Here is a 22881-nt window from a genome sequence, read left to right on the forward strand (position 1 = left end):
ATGTGAGATATCATAAACACCATTCATGCAGACATAATGTCCTTATTGTGTCATGGAATTGCGAGGGCCAAACAAACCCTTATATTGGGGTCAGAGATTGATTTTGATATCATTTGTAACGAGTTACACCCAATAGTATAGATATTGTCAACTTTGGGTGAGCTCATAATTTTAAAACACATCTATATTATTAAAAAGAGTTTAATCCAAACTTATATAATATTAAGAACTTTATCTCCTATCCAATATTGGATCTCACATATATACTTTAATTTATTTTGTTTAATAGCCTTGATTAATAAAGTAGGTTTATATAAACTATTTAATTAATATTTTTCTTGACTATCAATAAATCAATGAAACTCTAACATATAAAAATAAAAAAATAAAAAATATATTTATATTTATATTTATTATTATTTTATTAATATAAATATTAATAACCACTTATCAAATTCAAAGTTTTCAAAAATCATCAATAATATTATATTGAACCTAATTAATAATAAATAAATAAATTTCCACTATCTATAAGGCTAACATTTTGAATTATGAATTGCAAATCTCAAAATTTTCAAATGATACTTTATAGCTATGTTTAAAAAAAATATTAAAGAAAATGATTTATGAAAAATATGGAAGAAAATTAAATATAATTAAAATTAATTAAAATTTTATATATTTTAAAATTATTTAGTCAAGAAAAATAAGTGAAATTAGTTTGAAAAAATATTTTTAAATCTATTTTTTTTATTTCCCACACTCTTTCTTTCCTTTATTTTCTTTTCCTCACATTTTCCTCTCCAATTTCTCGAAACAAACATAACTTCAACATGATTAATTTTTAAAAACAACATTAATACCTTTTTCTATTTTTTATTTTTTTAAAAATATTCCGATTCTATTGGATGAATTGCAGCAGCAACCCAAGTGCTTACGGTGGGTACCAGAGCACCGAATCAGGAAATTTGTAGATAAATATAAATGCTGGAAACCCTAGGTCCTCCTCCGAAGTGCGTCGTATCGAGGAGGTGAGCTATAATCTCTCTTTGAATTGCTTGTTTGGCTGGCGAGAAAGCACAAGAAAAGAGAAGAAAAAAAAAAAAGAATTTTGGAAGCTTTTCTGTTTTCTTGAAGTTTTTTTATTTACGTGGGACTGTGCTGCAGGATTTTTCGGACTTAGCATTTGTTTTACTATTATTTTCCTATTGTTTTCCCTCTCTTTCTCACTAACCGAACGGAGCTTTAGCTTCATGTTTTCCGCATTTTCTTTGCGGATCTGTATAGAAATTATTTTCTTGTGCAAATAATCTGGATCCTAGAGTCATTTTGCACATTTAGAGTTGAAAGTTGAGGAAAAAAATTAGAAATGGCTAGGTTGATTTTATAGGAATGTGCTTATGGTTGCTCTCTAATCTGCGTGTATCTGTGTCATTTAATGGGATTTATTTTGATTTAGAAACCATTTGTACTTCTAATTTTCTTCAGATTTCAGGTAGTCAATCTTGGAGATGTTCTCTTTCTTTTTGCTCAATTTTTTTATGAGTTATTTTATCCTTATTTGTTGCGGTTGAAATTTGGGATTTATGTAGAAACAATGGCTGTTCCCTTGCTCTCCAAGAGGATAGTGAAGAAGAGGGTCAAAAAGTTCAAGAGGCCCCAAAGTGATCGAAAGGTTTCTGTGGAGGTATATTTTTCGTAGTTCTTTCTTGCTAGCTTGGTAGGAATGAATTCGTTTTTTTCTTTAATGGTAATCACTATATAAATTTTGATATGTGGATAAACAAAAAATATGTAAAGACATAGTGAAATTATGGAAAACTAGGTCACAGGTGAGCAATAACAGAGTAAGTTCAAACATAAGGTTTAGATATTAAGCTTAATCTGGATGATTTGTGCTTTTTTAGCCATCTGACAAGCCAATCTAGGTTTGATGACCAAATTATATAAAGCTGTGAGATGTTACCTTTCCACAGAATCTTTGATGATGGTATGTGCTAGCATTTCTTAGTAGTTCATACTGTAAACTTGAGAGGCAAAGTGAAATACCATATAGTTATTTTAAAAATAAACCCAAAATTAGTATTTGGTTTCCCATGTCTAGGCTAGTCAATGAACAAAAATGAGCTGTAAAGCTTTGTTTAGGTTGGATTTTTCTAACAGTTCCCTACTGATTGTTTGCTATATGCTTCACTAGCTGTTGTAAGGATCCTAGTTATTGAATCTATTTTTTTTATAAGCAATAAAAAGAACATGTTAATAGTGCCTTCGAAAAGGCACACCAAGGTGCACAGAATGTATGCAATATAATGCCAAAAGGCTAACCAAGGAAAGAGAAAATAGGAAACAACCTCCCTCCCTCTCCTTACTTGAAGCTCAGCCAATCAACAAATCCTATCATGGATATTGAGTAATGATCCATGTACACTTTAATCAAATCTAAAAAAGTAGCCTTAAAAGAATGTTTAATTGTTTGATCTAACTGCTACACATCTTGAAATGACCATCTATTCTTTTCTTTCATAGAGTTCAAAACACACCTAAAGGAGCAGCCTCCAAGCTTTCTTTTATTTCTTCCCCATAGATAAACCATGCCGGCTTAGAAAGTTCCCTCTAATCGAAGAGTGCATCATCCATGTCCCACCAAACATTGAAAAAACTAGTTGCTACAATGTTCTTGCTTTGGCACATGGAAGCATAAATGATCAGCTGAGATCATCATCATAGTTATACAAATAGCATCTATTTGGCACAACCCATCCCTCTTTTTGAGCTGATTAATCATCATGATCTTTCCCCAAGCGGCTTCCCATGCAAAAAATCTTACTTTCATTGGCAGCCAAGGGTTCCAAACTATGTTTTTGTAGGAAAATAGTCTCTTCCACCCTTAGGTAAGGAATCATAGATAAATTTCACTGAGAAAATGCCACTCTTGGTTTCCTTCCAACTCATCATATGCTTTTCATTGCTTCTAATTGAGATTGTGTGCAAAAACCTTTAAAACGTCTCCACTCCCTTAAGTTCCTAGTCATTGAGCTATCTTGAAAAGCGAGGGCTCCATCAACCCCCCTTCCTAGCCTCCTCCCACAACTTTGCCACCCAATCATCTTTGGTGATAACCATAGAACATCACATTAGGAAAGCCTCCTTTAAAGTCATATCACTACACCATTTAGCTTTCCCAAAATTTACCCTTATGTCATTCCCAACAATAAACAAGACTTGCTTTTAAACATCATTCTGCCCGTTTCTAATTGCCTTAAATACCCCCACCCCCACCCCACTCCATAATCATCTTGCACATCCTTCCAACACCATCCCCCTTTCCCTTCCCAAAACTTGTTACAACAAGGACTGTCTCTCAGTTGCAAATCTCCAGCTCTAGTTACCAAGTAAAGTTTTAGATTTCTAATTCCAAGGTCTTCATGATTTTTATTTGAATAGACAATGATCCAATTTACCAAATGAGGAATCTTTTGAAGAGCACTACCATCCCAAAGAAGTCTCTGGAGACTTGATCTAGTCTTAGACTTAGCCTTCTCAAGGTGACAAACAAAGGCAAGAAATAAATTGGCAGGCTTGAAAACATGCTTTAATCAATGTGAGCTTCCCTCCTTTTGGGTGGTATCGCTCTTCCACATAGTGAACCTTTTTTAACTCTCTCCTCCACCATATCCCATACCCTCGTTGATTTATGAGGAGCTATTAAAGGAAGGCCTAAGTAGGTAGTAGAAAGTTTTCCCACCCTACAATCGGATTCAGAAACTAAACCCTTAACATCTACAACTTCTCCAACTAGAATTAGCTAATATTTTTCCCATTTTATCTTTAAGTCCTTAACTTAAATGATTCAAATGCTCTTGATTGTCATCACAAAGAATTAGGGTATCATTAACCAACAAAAGATGTGACACTATCATCTAATTTTCTGGTTGAGACATTCTCAAAAACCTTTTGTTCAACAATTTTTGGTCTTGTTCAAAGGCCTTAACTGCATTGCCAGAATATAATTGAAAGGATCACTCACATTATCTCTCGACCACCAAATCTTAAGCCACATATTTTTATATCTGAATGGGGATTCCCCCCCTCATCAACCAACCATCTTTGAGTACAGGAGGAGAGTGATCAAAAGTTGGCTTTGGTAAGACACTTTGAGTTAGGCCTAGAAAGCGATCCTCTCACTCTTCTGAAACTAAAAAGGGTCCAGCCTTGATGCTAATTGAGATCCCTAACCTGCACATCGGAGGAAGGTCCCTCAAGTTTAGGTCCACTAAGATCTTAGAAAAATGCCTCATTGTTGAAGACAACCTTGTGCAATTCATCCTTTCCTAGGAAATCTAAGGGTCTCCTCCTAAACACCAAGGGTCCTCCTAGGTATCTCTCATATCCCTTAATTCTGCTAAAAAATCCTCTCTCCTCTTGGATTTTGGCCCTTACACCCTAAGAATATCAATTAAAGTTGTCTTCATAGTTTTTGACATGACAAAAAATAAAGAACATTGATACTTCCATGTCAATCAACTCCAACATCTTATTGTCCTGAATCACCAAAGTACCTCCCACTAAACCCCTAGCTTCCATTGGTCCTCATTTTGGGTATCTACCTACTCCCAAACTCTTGAACTAGTTGCACTGGCATTTTTTGTACCTTTGTTTCTTATATGCATGCTAAATCCACCCTTTGAGATCTAACCAAAGGCTTAATGGTTTTATGTTTCTCCCTGTAATTGGATCCTCTTAACATTCCAAGAAATAATCCCAAACTTCATTAACTAACAGATGCTAAATCATAGTTGCTCTATCCATGCCTTCTCTTTGTCCCAACAAGGCTTCTATAATTAACTAAGTATTCTGACTTTGGGAGCTCCCTCTTGAAATGGGAAGCTGAGGTTAGCTTCCTCACCACCCCTAACTTCAAACCATTGCCACCTATTTTAGTATCTTATTTTGTAGCTTCGAGTGTTAAGCTTCTTTAGCAACTGAGGTTGGCTCCTCTAAACATTGAGGCATTGTTGATGCACACGGATCAAATAGTAGAGACACGTCACACTGCTTCACCTTGCGCAAAGAAGAGGATTGGGAATTCTTGTGGGCTTTTCTCCTTTTTTGTAAACAGGTTGAAATTGGGCTTTCCCTTTTTTGCTAAGGCTCAACCCACTACAATGGGCAACAAAGAAGGGCTATAAGAAACGACAGGCCCATGCCTAACCTTACAAGGAGCATTGATAAAAAATATAATTAAACTTTGATGAAAAGTTATTTTCTTTTGATCGGTTACTCTTAATCAATAGTTCATAAAATAAAATTAAAAAAAAAAAAAAGATAAAAAATAAAAAATAAAACAATAAATGATGTACTGTTGAAGGGATTGAGAAGCACCAGAAAAAATTTGCACTCTTTTACTTGCTCCTGATCATGTTTCTGACTGAAGGCACTTTGCTTGTGCAGGATGAAGTATTTATTTGCTTAGTAATTTTTTTTCTTAAGAAATAAGGAATTTGCTTCATAATAGATGAATGCAACAATCCAAGAAGGATGAGCTATTCTACAGAAAAGGGGAACATCATAACATACTGTAGACAAAAATGAAAGGGTGGATGTAAACCCTTAAAAGGCACAGCTCCCAGAGCTTTTCCTTATAGTTGTTAGAAAAATTAATTGGTATCCCAGTAAAAGTAACTGCTATGAGACTTTTAGCTGCTTGAAGACAAGAAAAAAAAAATTATTTAAAACAAGAAAAGAAAGGGCACCCCCATGCTTCATGCAAACATTTAATTTCTTTTATTTAACATTCACTAGCTGCAAAGATGATCCTTGCCATTAATTAAAATTGACCCAAAGAGACTGTTATACAATCAATGCTCGCAGAAGTGTGAACTGATTACAGTGGCATAAATGGTGTCCTTGAGTCTTGGTTCAAGTGGCAAGAATTTTTTGAGTCCCAATACGGACTGGCAAAATAGAAGTTAAATATCATCCAGAAAAACAGTGATATGGCCAGTGACTTTTTTTTCCTGTGATAACGGCTTTCTGATATAATGGGATCCTTACGTAATTCTAGGTTTTCAAGGAAGAACATTTCTTCTCATGGTAATTAGGAACCATTAAAAGCCTGTAAATTAGCAATCCTTGAGCAATTGAGGCCAGAATGAGGAAATGGCAAATAACATAGGCACACTGCACAGTGAATTATGTGTGACTTCGTCTCCAGTAATATTTGAAAGGAGGACCGACAATCTCTCGGATAAAACTTGATTTGGTTCAACATTTGCTGGTTGTTACTGATATTTGCCTGCTCATTTGAGATATGAAATGATAATGTGTGTTGATGGGTAGATGGATGTTCAACGTTCGACCATCAAAGAGAAAATATGAACACCAATGTGGTTATGTTGATTTCCTCGTTTATTCATTTCCTATTTAGTTCTTACCACATTTGTTGGTGTACTATCTTGGCTTGTTGATATTCCTTTTAAATGGAGAACAATTGGATTGCTAGTTTGCTACTAATAGAATGTGTACTTTTCTGTGGAGTCTAACTGGCGAAGGCCTAAGGGTATTGATTCTCGGGTGAGGAGGAAGTTCAAGGGATGTGTTCTCATGCCCAACATTGGTTATGGTTCAGACAAGAAGACTCGCCATTATCTCCCCAATGGATTTAAGAAATTTGTTGTGCACAATGTACAAGAGCTTGAACTTTTGATGATGCACAACAGGTAGTACTCTTCCCTATTGTCTCTTATACTACTTTCTTCTTTCAATGTGCTCTGCTTATCATTCTAAATTTCCCCATCAAAGGTTTTTGATTTTGAGTTCTCAATCTATTGAATGAAAATTGAAACATGATAATTTCCTATGGACATGCCATTACCTCATTCTGGTTGATGTAATTTCAGAACTTACTGTGCTGAGATAGCGCACAATATTTCAACCCGGAAGAGGAAGGACATTGTTGAGCGTGCAGCACAGCTGGATGTTGTTGTTACCAACAAATTGGCTAGGTTGCGCAGCCAGGAGGATGAGTAAGGTCTGATGCAATATTTCTGTTTGATTTTGTTTTAGTTCCCTTGGCACATAAGCTCCATCAAGAATCTGGGCTGATCAATAGTTCTTGGGTGGTTTGCTTTGAATTCTATGGTATTGAAGCCAAATCTGTAGTTGTCTTTACTTTTTGGTCAAGGTTTTCACTTGATGATGAGATCCGGAAATTATTAGCTTATTTGCTTCGTAATTTTTAGCGAATGCACTTTAAATATCGTATCAATCGTACTCTTACTGCTTTTGCTAATGTTCTTTTCTCTATTTGGTCATTGGTATCCCTTAAATAAGTTAAATATGGTTTGCCCCTCTTCATAATTTATCAATGGCTCTCGAAAAGGTTTTGAGGGTAAGAGAGTAGAGAATGAAGAAAAATGTTAAAAAAATTATATAATTTTCCTTTTACAGGATTGTTTGTGGAAAAATTGAGGGAAAGAAGATTATATTGCTCATTAATGCTCAACATTTATTTAAGGAAAATTTACTAGAAAATCTTTTATTTTTATTTTTATTTTTTTATCATTTTTCCTCTTGTTTGCTTTAGGTTCTTCACCCTTTATATATATAGCGTTCAAAAATAGAAAAAAAACCATTTTTTTAATAATGCTTTCCTTTTATTAGTAATTTTTCAGATATCAAAACATAGTTTTAGCGTTTTTGTTTTCTCATAGATATATTTTTTTCTATGACATCCATACAAGAGGAAAATTATTCTTTTTAACAATTTTAAACATGACTTTAGTGAATTAAAAGGAAAAAGCATGGGATATGGTGAGACACCATTCAACTATTTGGGAAGGTAAATTGTTGGATTATGAATGCAGTGAGGGGCAAAAAAGGTGTTGGAAGCGGAAGTGCATTTGACGAGAGTAACGAAGAAAAGAATGGAAGGGTGTTTGACAATATATCAGGTTTTTGTCTTGTCTCCAAACTTGTCAATGTAATTAGACCTTGGCACTTAAGAATCAAGTTAATGGAACCTTACCAACTCCCCCGCTGCTTCGGTTTGGATCCATTTCAAACCCTAAAAAAGAGCTGCTTCTCCTTGTGTTTGCAAATGTCCTTTGGAGATTAAATAATAGATTTCATTAAAGTATCAAAAATGAAAAAAATAATCAAGTATGAACAAGGTTGACCAATGCACCAATACATGATCAGGTGTTAAATACTATGACCAAATATAAAATCTTCCATAAGGTTTTGACGAGGTTTTCCCAATAAAATAGGAGGTTCCAACTTCCAAGCAATTTTATACAAATGTGAGCACACCAAATTGTTTACCATTTATGTCTTTGTTGGTTAGTGTTATTACGGTTGATTCATATGACACGTCATTATACAATAGATTATGAAACTAATAAATTACTGCACCAAGTGATAATGGCGCATTAAAAAAACCCTAATGCTATTCTTGCCTTCAGCATCCATTTTTCTAGGATAAGATGATTCCGTGAAATGAATTAAATTAGTTTTCTAATAAATTATTTTTCATGTGTAGATCCGTCATTTTGTCCTCCTAGCACATGCAAAATGTTTCTCCTACTCTCTTAATCTTTTTCCGTGGTCCGTTGAAAAAATGGGGATCCACACATGCACTATAAACCATAAGAATAAAAATAAAAGATAGAAAAGATTAGAACTTGACTATTGCTTGGAGGTGAAGGCATTCATGGTCTACAAGAGCGGGCATATTATATGGTAGGTATGAGTCAAAGTCTACTTTCTCTGTTGCAACTTGCAAATGGGTCAAAGAAAGCCAGGATGTCCCGAGTCTTATTCTTTCACTTACTTAATAGACATGAGAAAAATATGTTAAGGTCACGCTATAAGAAATGTGGCTTTCATTTTTTCAAATTAAATGAACCTACCCCACCAATACTTGAAACCGATTTATGTAATTTGGGTCTCACATATTTTAAAATTTTGTATTATCATACACTAGTTTTGTAAACAAAAAAGTTCACAGTAAAAAAATTGTTTGTATGTTTTTTTCTTTCTTTTTTCTTTTAAATTAGCATTTCAAATGTGTTGTAAGTTTGAAAATTGATATTTTGGAGTCTATTAGGTTATATGATTTAAAAAAAGCTTTTTGTTTTTAACAATAGAAAACTGTTTTTAAACTAGTTTTAAAAATTTCTAACACTATTTGACTATTATTCTCTGAAAATAATTTATAAATAAAAGTTGTTTTAATCAGTTTTTAAAAACAAAAGGAAAACATGAACCCCTTTTTTACTATGTTTTCAAAAAGTTATTTTTAAATACTATTTTTAAGTTAAAGAATAAAAAGAAGTTTTTAAAAATAAGTTTCAAAAAACATAATCAAATAAATCTTCATTTTGCGTATTTTTTAAAATTAATACCAAAGTAGGTCAATCATTTTGAAAATTACTTTTTATTAATTTCTTTTTTATCGATCTTGTTAACTATAATGCTTTGTTTGGTTCTCGGAAAATTTGAGAGAATGGGAGGAAAAGAAAATAGAGAGGAAAAATAGAAGAAAATAAAAAGTGAAGGAAAATAAAAAATATATTTAAACTCAATAAATTGTTTTTATATACTTCTTTAATCTCATTATACTTATTTTCCTCTATTACATGAATATTAAATAATTTCAAAATATATAAATTTTTGATCATTTTTAATTATATTTTATATTTTTCATGGTATAACCAAATATAAAAAAAAACTATTTTTCTTAACATTTGTTTTTATTTCCTTAGTACTTCCTGAACCAAACATAGCCTAAAATAATTATTACAAAAATAATTCTACCCCTAAAGTCAATCACATATGTTCTTTTAAAAACTAAATTGTATAGTGTACTGAAATGACTTAAATGTAGGGGTTCTAATTTTGACATGGACAAGGTAAAAGACACCAATTTTAACTTGTTTGATTTGAGCGTAATGATATTTGTGTCATATCCAATGATTGTGTTTGATTATTCAATTTGTCAAACCCATCTATTTAATTGTGTTAAAATTGTTTGTTTATGACTTGTTAAAGTTATATAATTTTATATATTTAAAATTTTTAAATATTTTTTAATTATAAGTATTATGTAATTAAAAAAATAATAATAACTAAGAAGAAAAATTTTACATATTTCATCATAAAAACTAAAAATAATTATAATTAAAACATTAATTAAAATAATAAATGAGAATTTCAAACAATTTTTTTGATGTCACATTTTAAATTGAACAATTTTAAATTATTATATTATGGACTTGCATTTTGGCTCAATGCACTCCCACTCGATGGCGAACTCGTTTTTCATTTTATTCGGTGAAAACGTTGATTTTTAGAAAAAGACTTGGAGTCGTCACTTATTTTTGTTTTATTTTTAAAGGGAAAATAAAATAAGAAAGAAAACCCTAAGTGTGACTCCTTGTTTGGAAAAGCAGGTCTATGAAAAATCGAGTCTGGGTCCGAGGGTCAAGTTACCTATTAGGAAGATACGATAAAAACCGTAGCACCCCTCTAAGCCCCTAAAAATGGGTTTCTATTAAATAAGGTAAAGCAAACATGACAATGGACTAGGAAATCAATGGATACCAGTGAAATAATCAAATAATAAAGTGAATCGAGCATGAGAACGAAGAAATAAATGAAGTAGGAGTAGGAACGTACCTTAGCAGCAAATAATAAAGCGTTATCATGAAACAGAGTTAGTGCATAATGATAAATGTAAAATATCTCACACAAAACCAATCAAAATCAAATAATATCAATCATGCAATTCACTTGAATTATTTTTGAAAGAAATGTTGTGAATATTAGGCCCCCACCAAAACCCGATTTATTCTACATGAATTAATCCCACAAATTTCATTATTTTGGAATTATGAAAATTCATTCTTGCTTATTTGAAATCAAGAGAAACATAAAATTATTTGAAAATTAAAGAAAATTTGTGAATTAAAAATATTTGAAAAATTGAGTGGACTTAAAACTATTTAAAAAGAAAATTGGAGTTTTGAAATTTATTTGAAAATTGAAGTCTCGAAAATTAGAGTTTTGAAAATTAAATTTAAGAATTGGAATTTTGGAAATTAAATTTGAAAGAAATTGGAATTTTGGAAATTAATTGAGAATTGGAGTTTTGAAAATTAAATTATGAAATGGAATTTTGGAATTTAAATTTAAGAATTGAAATTTTGGAAATTATTTGAAGATTGAACTTTTTTTAAAAAATAAATAAATAAGTAAAATAATAATAGTAATAATAATAATAACAATAATAAGATGTGAAAATTGGAATTTTGGAAATTGGAAATTAAATTCAGAAATTGGAATTGTGAAGAATTATTCAAAGAAAGAATTTGAAAAATAAATAAATAAATAAAATAATAATAATGACAAAAATAATAAAGATAAAATAAATGAATGTAAAAATTGGAATTTTAAAAATTAAATTAGGAAATCGGAATTTAAAAAAAATTACTTAAAAATGGAATTTTAAAAATAAATAAATAAGCAAATAAAATAATAATAATAATGACGAAAATAATAAAAATTAAATAAATTAATGTAAAAATTGGAATTTTAGAAATTGGAATTTTGGAATTTAGGAGGTTCCAACTTCCAAGCAATTTTATACAAATGTAAGCACACCAAATTGTTTACCATTTACGTCTTTGTTGGTTAGTGTAATTACGGTTGATTCATGTGACACGTCATTATACAATAGACTATGAAACTAATAAATTACTGCACCAAGTGATAATGGAGCATTAAAAAAACCCTAATGCTATTCTTGCCTTCATCATCCATTTTTCTATGATCAGATGATTCGGTGAAATGAATTAAATTAGTTTCCTAATAAATTATTTTTCATGTGTAGACCCGTCATTTTATCCTCCTAGCACATGTAACTCTAGATGTTCCTCCTACTCTCTTTTTGTCTCTTAGTCGTTTTTCCGTGGTATGTTGAAAAATAGGGATCCACACATGCACTATAAAGTATAAACCATAAGAATAAAAATAAAAGATAGAAAAGATTAGAACTTGACTATTGCTTGGAGGTGAATTCATGGTCTACAAGAGCGGGCATATCATATGGTAGGTATGAATCAAAGTCTACTTTCTCTGTTGCAACTTGCAAATGGGTCAAAGAAAGCCAGGATATCCCGAGTCTTATTCTTGCACTTACTTAATAGACATGAGAAAAATATGTTAAGGTCACGCTATAAGAAATGTGACTTTCATTTTTTCAAACTAAATGAACCTACCCTACCAATACTTGAAACCAATTTATGTAATTTGGGTCTCACATATTTCAAAATTTTGTATTATCATACACTAGTTTTATAAACAAAAAAGTTCATAGTAAAAAAATTGTTTATATGTTTTTTTCTTCTTTTTTATTTTAAATTAGCATTTCAAATGTGTTGTAAGTTTGAAAATTAATATTTAGGAGTCTATTTGGTTATATGATTTAAAAAATGTTTTTTGTTTTTAAAAATAGAAAACTGTTTTTAAACTAGTTTTAAAAATTTCTAATACTATTTGACTATTATTCTCTGAAAATAATTTTTAAAAATGAAGTAAAATAACGAACAATTTTTAGAGAATAAGTAGAAGTTGTTTTTATCGGTTTTTAAAAATTAAAGGAAAATATAAACCCCTTTTTTACTATGTTTTCAAAAAGTTATTTTTAAATTCTATTTTTAAGTTAAAGAATAAAAAGAAGTTTTTAAAAATAAGTTTAAAAAAACATACTCAAATAAATCCTTATTTTTCGTATTTTTTAAAATTAATATCAAATTAGGTCAATCATTTTGAAAATTAATTTTTATTAATTTCTTTTTTATCGATCTTGTTAACTATAATGCTTTGTTTGGTTCTCGGAAAATTTGAGAGAATGGGAGGAAAAGAAAATAGAGAGGAAAAATAGAAGAAAATAAAAAGTGAAGAAAAATAAAAAATAGATTTAAACTTAATAAATTGTTTTTATATACTTCTTTAATCTCATTTGACTTATTTTCCTCTATTACATGAATATTAAATAATTTAAAAATATATAAATTTTTGATCATTTTTAATTATATTTTATATTTTTCATGGTAAAACCAAACATAAAAAAAAAAACCATTTTTCTTAACATTTGTTTTTATTTTCTTAGTACTTCCCGAACCAAACATAGCCTAAAATAATTATTATAAAAATAATTCTACCCCTAAAGTCAATCACATATGTTCTTTTAAAAACTAAATTGTATAGTGTACCGAAATGACTTAAATGTAGGGGTTCTAATTTTGACATGAACAAAGTAAAAGACACCAATTTTAAGAGCTTTGACCCAAAATGCTACACTTTTAAAAAAAAATCCATAAAGTAAACCTAATGTGAAAATAATGCCCAATCTAGTGCGTTTGTGCCACATAGGATGCCACATCATAAAACCGTAGCTGGTAACTACGGTTTTATTTTTTTTTAAAACATTCAAAGCCGTAGTTACCAATTACGGTTTTAACTTTAATTCTAAAACCGTAGTTGGTGACTACGACTTTGACTATTTTAAAAACAGTCAAAGCCATAGTCACCAACTACGACTTCAACTTTAAATTTATATATATAAATAATTATATTGCTTGATTTAAAATATTTAACTTTAATTTATTTAAATAAAAATATTATATTATTTTGATTTTAGATTGACTAAAAATATGTGAGTGGTTTAATAAAAATATTTAACTTTAATTGATCTCATTATTTAAAGAATAATAATATATGAAATTAAATAATTGATGTCTTTAATTTGATATAAAAATATTTAAATAAAAATATTATATTATTTTGATTTTAGATAGACTAAAAATATGTGAGTGATTTAATAAAAATATTTAACTTTAATTTATTTAAATAAAAATATTATATTATTTTGATTTTAGATTGACTAAAAATATGTGAGTGGTTTAATAAAAATATTTAACTTTAATTGATCTCATTATTTAAAAGAATAATAATATATGAAATTAAATAATTGATGTCTTTAATTTGTATAAAAATATTTTCGTTTAGTTTTATTAAAATATTTGACATTATACTCAATATAAATATAATTAGTTAAAAATATACTATTTTATGCCCTCATAATGAAGAATATTATATTATTTTGTAACTTTGTACAAAAATTAAAGTCAATTATGCATTTGTACAAAACATAATATGACTTCAAGTGGGTAAATAATTGGAAAATTACTTAAATACAACAAAAATAATTTTATTTTCTGCAATTTTTTCCTTTCAAAATGGGATAAAAATGGAATGGAATGGAAAGGCTTAAAATTTTAAACTTAAAATGCCAACCTAATAGAATTTGTTTTTCCACTTCTTAAAATATAAAATTGTAGAAAGAAAATACCTATGTTTTTCCAATCAATTCACCATTTAATTTAACTGTTTTGGAAAATAAATGAAAATGCTTTTAGAACATTTTTGTAAATTCATTGAGAATAAGAAAAATGTTCCTTATTGGGTTTTAACGGGAGTTTTGGACAAAAATGATTTCTTTAAAACAAAAAATTCATAAATTAATTTTATTCTCAAAATAATTTTCAATGTGATGTGTGTCTTATTCATGAGGGTATTTACATCATAAAACTGTAATTGGTAATTATGATTTTTGATTTTTTTTTTAAATAGTCAAAATAGTAGTTGGTGATCATAGATTTAAATTTAAACCTAAAACCAATTTTTTTAAGTTCAAATTTTAAATCATGCGAATGTTCAATTTTTTAAGAATTATTTTGATTGGAGGTTAAGATTGTAAATTAGTTTTAATGCATTATTTTTTCTATATTGATATAGTGTTGTTGTAACTAATTAGTTACAAATTTTTAGATTGTCGAATTGCTATATATATATAAGTTCAATTTAAGTTTAAAATTGATCATATTTTCATTTAAATATATAATAATTTGTTCATAATAATAATAAAAAAAGTTAACAATATAATGCAAATGAAAATAAACACAAAAACTAAAAACCAGTCCTCAATGAGTGCCACATGATGGGGTCTTCCTCTTTCTCTGCGGACGCCTATGATAAAGAGACATCTCTGTGGAATCTATCTGTGCAATCTGCCATGTCTCAGTATGTATAGGTTGAGATGGAGCTGATGGAGGCAAGACTCGACGTCTACGTGGACCACGACGTCTCCTAGGTGGACATACATCTAACTGTGTAACATGTGTAAGGGTATGATGCATGGTAGTCTCTATGGGAAGAGGTGTAGGTGATGGTAAAGTGGTAGATGGTGGGGCGATCTCAGGTACAGTGATATCTGATATGGTAGCATCTAGGAGAGGTGATATAGGAGATGGAAGAATGACATCTACTGTAGTGGTAGTTGGTGCAATAACATCTGATATAGTGGGCTCGAGGAGAGGAAATATAAGTGATGATGGTGAGGTGACATGTGGTGTAGTGGTCTCCTTGAGACAAGGTAGAGGTGATGGTAGATTAGTAGATAGTGGGATAGTCTCTGGTGTAGTGACATCAGGTATAGTGGCGTCTGTGGGAGGAAATACAGGTGATGGTAGAGTGGTATCTGATACGACATGCTCTAAGGGAGAAGGTCTAGGTGAAGGTGATGGTAGGGGTGAAGGGGGAAGTGTGGAAACCTCAAGTGCAAATGGGGTAGATGATGTGGATGGTGCTAACATGGTCTCGGGTGGATGCATAGATCGTCGAGGCTGTCGACCAGCTCACCCACCATCTTTCCTACTATCTCTCCCTCAGCCTCGAATAGGCTGCATCCTAACTGTAGTGGCTGACACAGGTGGTCTCATAGATGGATATGATGATGTAGGCGACTGATGGGCAAAATGTATGCGATGGTCCTCTCCAATAACATGCAAAATATCAATAGCAATCCGATGAATGTCGCCTAATGCACCTGAAGTAGGCCTAGCAGATTGGCTAGCAATCTCAACCATACCAGTGATCTATTAAAAAAAAAAAAAAGTTAAACAGACGAAGATGATTTTTAATTAATTAAAATTTAATAAACCATTTATAAATTAAAAAAATCTTACCAACAACTGAGTAGCTGCTGCTGTACTATGATACCTCATCTGATCTCTATGGAGAGGGGGTGTGATCAAACGTCGTGTAATACATCGGTACCACTCCATATATGGATCATGAAACTGCATAGCACCCACCATAGGTGGTGCCGTCACAATACGCTCCGCACGACTAGCCCATAAGGTAATATACTGTGCATGAAATGCCTCCCAATCATACTTATGTCGTCCTCGCCTATCCACGGAATGGAGGTGTTGCTCTATGGAACAAGATGGAGGTATCCCTTGTTGGAGGCCAAACTGTCGCAACACTCGCTCCGGTCGATGCCACTCAACAATGTCAAAGCAGATAAGAGGTGACATCGTCCTCCAAATCTCCTGGTCTGCTAGAGATATTGCCGGAAGATGGGCAACTAAGTCTCCCACGTAAGGTTCCCATAAAACCTGTTAAAATCAACATTTGAAATTAATAAAGTTAACGTTTATATGGTTAACAATAGCACATTAGATCTTATATGTACCTGGTCATGGGTCTGTGCATCTAATTGGTCTCGATAAAATGTCAACACACGTGATGGGTTTTGAGCCCATGATAAAGGTACTCTCCACCTACATCCTAACGGATCAGCTAGTAAACCCTCGTGTAACAATGCCTCATCCTATAATCCCTGCTCTAAATGCTCAGCTGGTAAATCATCGACTGCATCATGCTCTAAATGCTGGGCTGCTGGAGGGGCTGGTGGTCGACCAAAATCGGGTTGACCCAGGTGGAGTCTCTCCCAAGATCATAACTGCAAAAAAATGTAACATTAAAATTTTACTTAAATTATAAACTTGAAACAACTAGAAATTTCAATCTAATGTGAATAATTAATTATACCTGTAATAGTGTGACACATCCAGCAATATCGGTGGCACCATCCAAACTCGCTCGACACAACTCCCTATATAGGTGTGCTAATACTGCACTACCCCAACTATACATAGATGTCTGAGTCAAGTCTCTAAGAAGTGGGAGATAACACATATGTATGTGAGTACCCTTTTTGTCTGTAAATAGCGCTGAACATATGAGTCCTAATATGAAAGCCCGTGCATACTGCTCTAATGTGGCATCATCTAAATCAACTGGTGGATGAGAGAACTGGTGACATAGCCATCGTGTCGATATCGCTGATCCTCTAATCTCAGATGTAGGGGGAGTCACTCCTAAAAGTTCATAACATAGCAATGACCAATCTATATCACATGTGCCAGTGATAGGAAGCCCATGAATACGAAGACCTAATATGACAGCAACATCCTGTAAAGTAATGGTCATCTCCCCAACAGGTAAGTGAAATGTGTGTGTCTCAGGACGCCATCTCTCAACTAGACTAGTGATCAATCCCCAATCTAGTGTAATGTGTCCAATACGATATACACCATAAAATCCAGATCGAATAATATAAGGTCGAAGACGAGGATCCATCTCCCACTCCCGCATAAACCTAGATATATGTTGTCGACAAGTCAAGACTGAAGCAAGCTGTAAAAATACAAATAAATCATTTAGATAATAATCTGCAATTTTTTTTTTCATTCTTTAAAGAGATATTATGTGTTTTCATATACATACCTGACCAGAGTCAACTAATGAGACCTATGTCTATCCTGTAGAACCAAAATAGACGTATCTAATGGATCTGGATCAGAACTATGTCCTCTATACTCCATATCTGTAACAAAATTGTGAAGATAAATAAACAATACTTATTGTTTTTAAATAAAAAATATTTTAAATGGAAAAGTTTTAAAAATTTATGGAGTTTTCCATATATTAAGTATATATCAGTTTGATAAATTTAAGTAGATCAATTCATTTATGACCAATAAACAAGTCATACTAGTTTAAAATAAAATTAGAGATACAAATACAATGAAGCATTTTGTTCACATTTTTAATAGAAAATTTCAAAATTTTGACAGAGTTTCCCCTATCGTATGGACATTATTCCAAATACAAATAACCTGATTAGGCAAATAACATCAATATTTATAATCAAACCAAACCTAATAATTGAATAAAGGTAGTATCATAGTAGCTTACATCACAACATCCAAGAAAATTACATGCACACATCACAAGGTCTAATAAACTCTATTACTGTTTTGACAAGAACGACGATTGTGGCCACTTTGTTTGCATAGCCCACATGTAATAGAAGTCTTGCCCTCTCTAACATCCATTTCATTATGCAAACGACTTGATTTTGGTCGTCCACTTGATGCACGTTTCATCGACTCAGAAGGCATGATAATCGGGCCATCATAAGGAGACCACTCATATACATTGAAAATGGGATGGAACAAGGGTGCCCAAGTATTATAGTACGATTGTGTACTGTAGTAGTGTTGAACAAGTGGTCTAAAATCAACTGAACAAAAATGACATGCTGCTAGAATATGACTACATGGAAATCCATATATGAGTGTTTTACCACACGTGCATGCATGCTCCTGTAAGTTGACGCGATATGTTCGACCATGAGTTGAGCTACTCTTAGTACCCCTATTACTCTTCACATGGAATTGTCCTTGGATGTGATCATATAAAACAATCTCATGAGATCCTGCCTTAACCACATTTGCCTTCATCTTAGCCTCAACATATGGAGTGTATTCCTCACTTGAAGCAAGTCGATTAGCACCTTGTTCCTTTCTCACAACAAAGTAACTATTTAGCCGAAAAAATGTCAATTGAACCAAAGCAGTTACGGGTAAGCTACGAGCCCTTTAAGCACACTATTGAACACCTCCGACATGTTTGTAGTCATGATGCCGTACCTTCGACCTCCGTCATGAGAGAGTGCCCATTTCTCAAAAGGGATTGCTTCCAACCATTGTTGTGCGGCTGCATTAATCCTCCCAATTGTGTTCATATGTTTATTGAATTTTTCAATCTTGGTTGCTAAGGCTGCTCTGCACATCAGATTTTTCAATATTTTATCCTTGAATCGAGTCATAAAATTGCTAGCAAGATGACGCATACAAACCCTATGATATGCGTATGGCTCAGACCAACCAAGATGAACATCGCTCATTGCAGCCATAATGCCTAGATGTCGATCTGATATAACACAAAGTTTCCTCCTATTAGTGACTCTTGTTCTAATACATGCCAAAAACCATCCCCAACTATCAATATTCTCACCCTCTGTTAGGGCAAAAGCCAATGAGAATAACTGATTATTTCCATCACAACTCATAGCAATCATTAAAGTGCCTTTATACTTCCCATACAAATGTGTACCATCAATACTGAGTACAGGCCGACAATGCTTGAAACCTTCAATAGATGGCTGAAATGTCCAAAAAACTTGTTGAAATATTTCTGTATTCTCCATAATACCAGGAAATGTTTTTGAAATTACAACACATCCTAGATTTGCCTGCTCTAAGGCAATGAAAAAATGTGGCAGCTCTGCATATGACTTATAAAAATCACCAAATAAGTTTGTAAGAGCTTTAAGCTTCGCTTTAGATGCCTTCTTGTATGATATTTGGTATCCGAATTTCTCCACAATACTTGCTTGAATAGCAGCCACTGACAATGTGAATTGTGCTTAATCATTCCTTGGATATGAGCAGCAATCAAGTTGGAATCTAATTGTTGATGATCCCCGATTCAAGCAAGGATTTACACATTTGTGGAGGACCATTGTATTTATTGATTGCAAATGAAGTTGTACCTTTTACAACCATAGCACGAAGTTTCCATGGACATTTGCGATTGCTCAGCCTTCTTGCATTTTAGGACCAACAACTTTGTAGTTGACGAAACAACAACGTACTCTTGGTGTTGACTTAAAGAGTACAACTTCGTAGCATGTTGTATAAATCTGCTTTTTGAATTAAAAACTTGGCCAACCATGAACTCTCCACCTGAGTTTCCAATATTAGTGTTCCCCCATGGGGTCCAGTCACTTGAAACAGCGTTACCAATGTTTTCTACATTTTCAAACTACAATGATGGTGCCGAGTGATACTGAACAGGGGAATACTCTATTGATCATCAGGATCTGGGTTATTTGACATATCACAACATTCCCCATCCATGGAGACATATCTCCCTTGTTCACTTTCCATTGCTTCGTGAAGAGCTAAGAAAGATGAAACAACATTAACATTATTGTTTTCCTCATCAATAAATTCGAACACCCCATCGCCATCATGTTGAACATCTTCTGCTCTCTCACTTTGATCATCACCTTCTTGGGATTCACATTCTTCTTCATTTTCATCTGCTCTACACTCATAAGTCATTGCAACTGGGGCACTACTAGGTCCACAACCATACTCAAATTCCTCAACATTATCATTTTGTCCGAGTAATAATTGTGTGAAGTTACCCAAAAATTGCCCCCGCTCCCGTGGTTGTACTGGCACTTGTTCAATATACAATTCAATTTCGTCCATTCCAAATGTGTTAACCAATTTCAACATTTGAGATAAACTATTATCATCCCATATTGGACAAGGTTGAAACCTATTTTCCCTTTTTAAAGGATATCTACAGTTGAGGACTAATTGAAATTGTTTTTTGTCAATGCCAGTTCTTGAGCATATCATAGATAACAAGTGTTCATAGATTGAACTAACAGGCACATCCAAAGGCACAATTACAGCTAGATCCCCAATATACTTGACATCTGTTTCTGTCCTCAACATTTTTCCTTTACAAAAGCAAATCACAGGAACAATAGATTCAGACATGATTTACCTACAAAAAAATACAATATCAAATGGTTTAATAATCAATGAAAATAATAGCAAGAGAAATTGCATATAATATTTTAACATGTGAATACACAATTATATATAAAACAACATTTTTACACATTAGGAGGAAAAATATAAATCACTTCATAATAATAATTTTTTATTTAAATAGTTATCTATGATACAAATATAATCATAGATAAATGTTTTATAGAATTTTAATTTAAAACTTAGGTAGTGGGCTATAAATCAATAAATGTTGAGTTAAAAATTACAATAATATTAAAATTAATAAAAATAATCCACAATTTTTTTTAATTATAAAATATCATATATTAAAATAAAATTGAATGTTATGAACTATTAAATAATATATAATTTAAATAATTATGTTATTATTCATGAATCAATTGATATTTGATTAAAGCTAAAAGTGAAAAAAAAAATCAAAATCAAATCAAATAAAAGTAACTGACCAAAAAAAATATATTAATAAAATATCAATTACACAATTATAAAAATTTGATATATGTGTTTATTCTGTTTTTGGAAAGCTAGGTCCCTTCTTTTGACTAGTTTCATTGATCAGGAGCTGTCTAGATGAGAAATTGTGTGTGAAGATGAATCAATAACCTAGGATAAATCAACAATTTCATATGAATTACCAAATTGCAGATCTAAAACAGGGGACAACATGGGATATGGGAAGCATGACCTCAAAAAGATAGTAGAACCAAGGATGAGACATCAGTTTTCATGGATATATCGGTAGTTGGATTTTAGGAATATACTAGGATATATCGGGAAATATCAGTGGAAATTTTGACAAATAAATCGATGGAAGAAATTTTGAGGAAAAAAAAAAGAAAAAACAAGAAATAATACGCATATTCAAGTTATTACTTTTAAATTATATATATATATTATTTCTAATATTCGATAATAAATTAATAATATATAGAACTTGAAAACACATTTTACATTGATATATCTAAAAGATACAAAAGAAATGATGATATATGTATGATTTTTAAAATATTTGTATTTTTTTTCTATTAAGTTTAATTAATAAAAAAAATATGAACAAAGACTCATAAAAAATGTATGATAATCATTTTTATATTTTTAATACTTAAATCAAATTTGGAAATAAGATAATTAAAATTAAATTATTTATTAGATGTTTATTTTAATATCTTATGTATGATAAAAATGTATTAAAAATATATTTGTCTCCAAAATTCCTTTATTTTTTTTATTAAAATGAGAAAAATAAAAATTTGTGTGTGTGTATATATATATTTATTAACAATTGTAAAACAAAAATCACATTTTTTGTCCCACAGGTCATGAACTCTTTTGCCATGTATAAGAACAAGGGGGTTTGAGTCCCAATATGGTTTTCCCAAAATTTAAATTATTTATGTTTGTCTATCATATGAAGTAACAGTCATCTGGAAGTGGCAACAAAAAGGTCAAGATCAGATTCTGATGGCTAGGATAAAGGCCTTGAACCCACCTTAATAATAGCAACCATTACTTTGTTTTCGTGTACACACTTTCCTCTCTAAATACAAGGCAAAAAAAAAAAAAAAAAAAAATTGTTTAAATGAAGGGCTCTCATTTTTTCTTCTTCAAACTTGGCAACTTCCATACATATGAAGAAGAGAACTATTAGGCAAATCCTAAGTGGAAGGAAATTAACAAAAGTTGAACTGTTACAAACTTATACTAGAGCCTTCTACTCCAAGTGTACAAGCCTTTCATTGTACCATGTATATTTGTGAAAAGATCATAAGCTTAAAGCTACTATACTTTTTCTCTTTTTCACATTAATTACTTTTCTGCATGGAAAATGAAAGCAAAGAGAAAAACATGTCCCTTGACACTTTCCATACCAAACAATCCATGGTCAGCTTTTCTGTCTATTTACTTGTAAATTTTATGCACTTGCACCTCATTTACCATTTTGTATTTCTCAAAAACTAGCTAGCTAGGTTCTGTTTAACAGCCTTTTAATTGGTAGGAATAAACTTCTTTT

General features: G+C 31.6%; 1 protein-coding gene across 2 annotated transcripts; it reads left to right on the plus strand.

Moving 5' to 3' along the window:
* Positions 1 to 1010: 1010 nt before the first annotated feature.
* LOC117919059 (60S ribosomal protein L32-1-like) lies at positions 1011 to 7291 on the plus strand. 2 transcript variants are annotated; one of them, XM_034836101.1, is made up of 4 exons: positions 1011 to 1031; positions 1593 to 1687; positions 6538 to 6719; positions 6900 to 7291. In XM_034836101.1, the coding sequence occupies exons 2-4, from the start codon at positions 1598 to 1600 to the stop codon at positions 7027 to 7029; spliced, it is 402 nt and encodes a 133-aa protein (XP_034691992.1). In that variant the 5' UTR covers positions 1011 to 1031; positions 1593 to 1597; the 3' UTR covers positions 7030 to 7291. The 2 variants fall into 2 exon arrangements, with proteins under 2 accessions (XP_034691992.1, XP_034691991.1); XM_034836100.1 differs by lacking the exon at positions 1011 to 1031 and adding an exon at positions 1378 to 1495.
* Positions 7292 to 22881: the final 15590 nt, after the last annotated feature.

The sequence above is a fragment of the Vitis riparia genome, chromosome 7 (genome assembly GCF_004353265.1).
Source record: "Vitis riparia cultivar Riparia Gloire de Montpellier isolate 1030 chromosome 7, EGFV_Vit.rip_1.0, whole genome shotgun sequence".
In the NCBI taxonomy this organism is placed as follows: domain Eukaryota; kingdom Viridiplantae; phylum Streptophyta; class Magnoliopsida; order Vitales; family Vitaceae; genus Vitis; species Vitis riparia.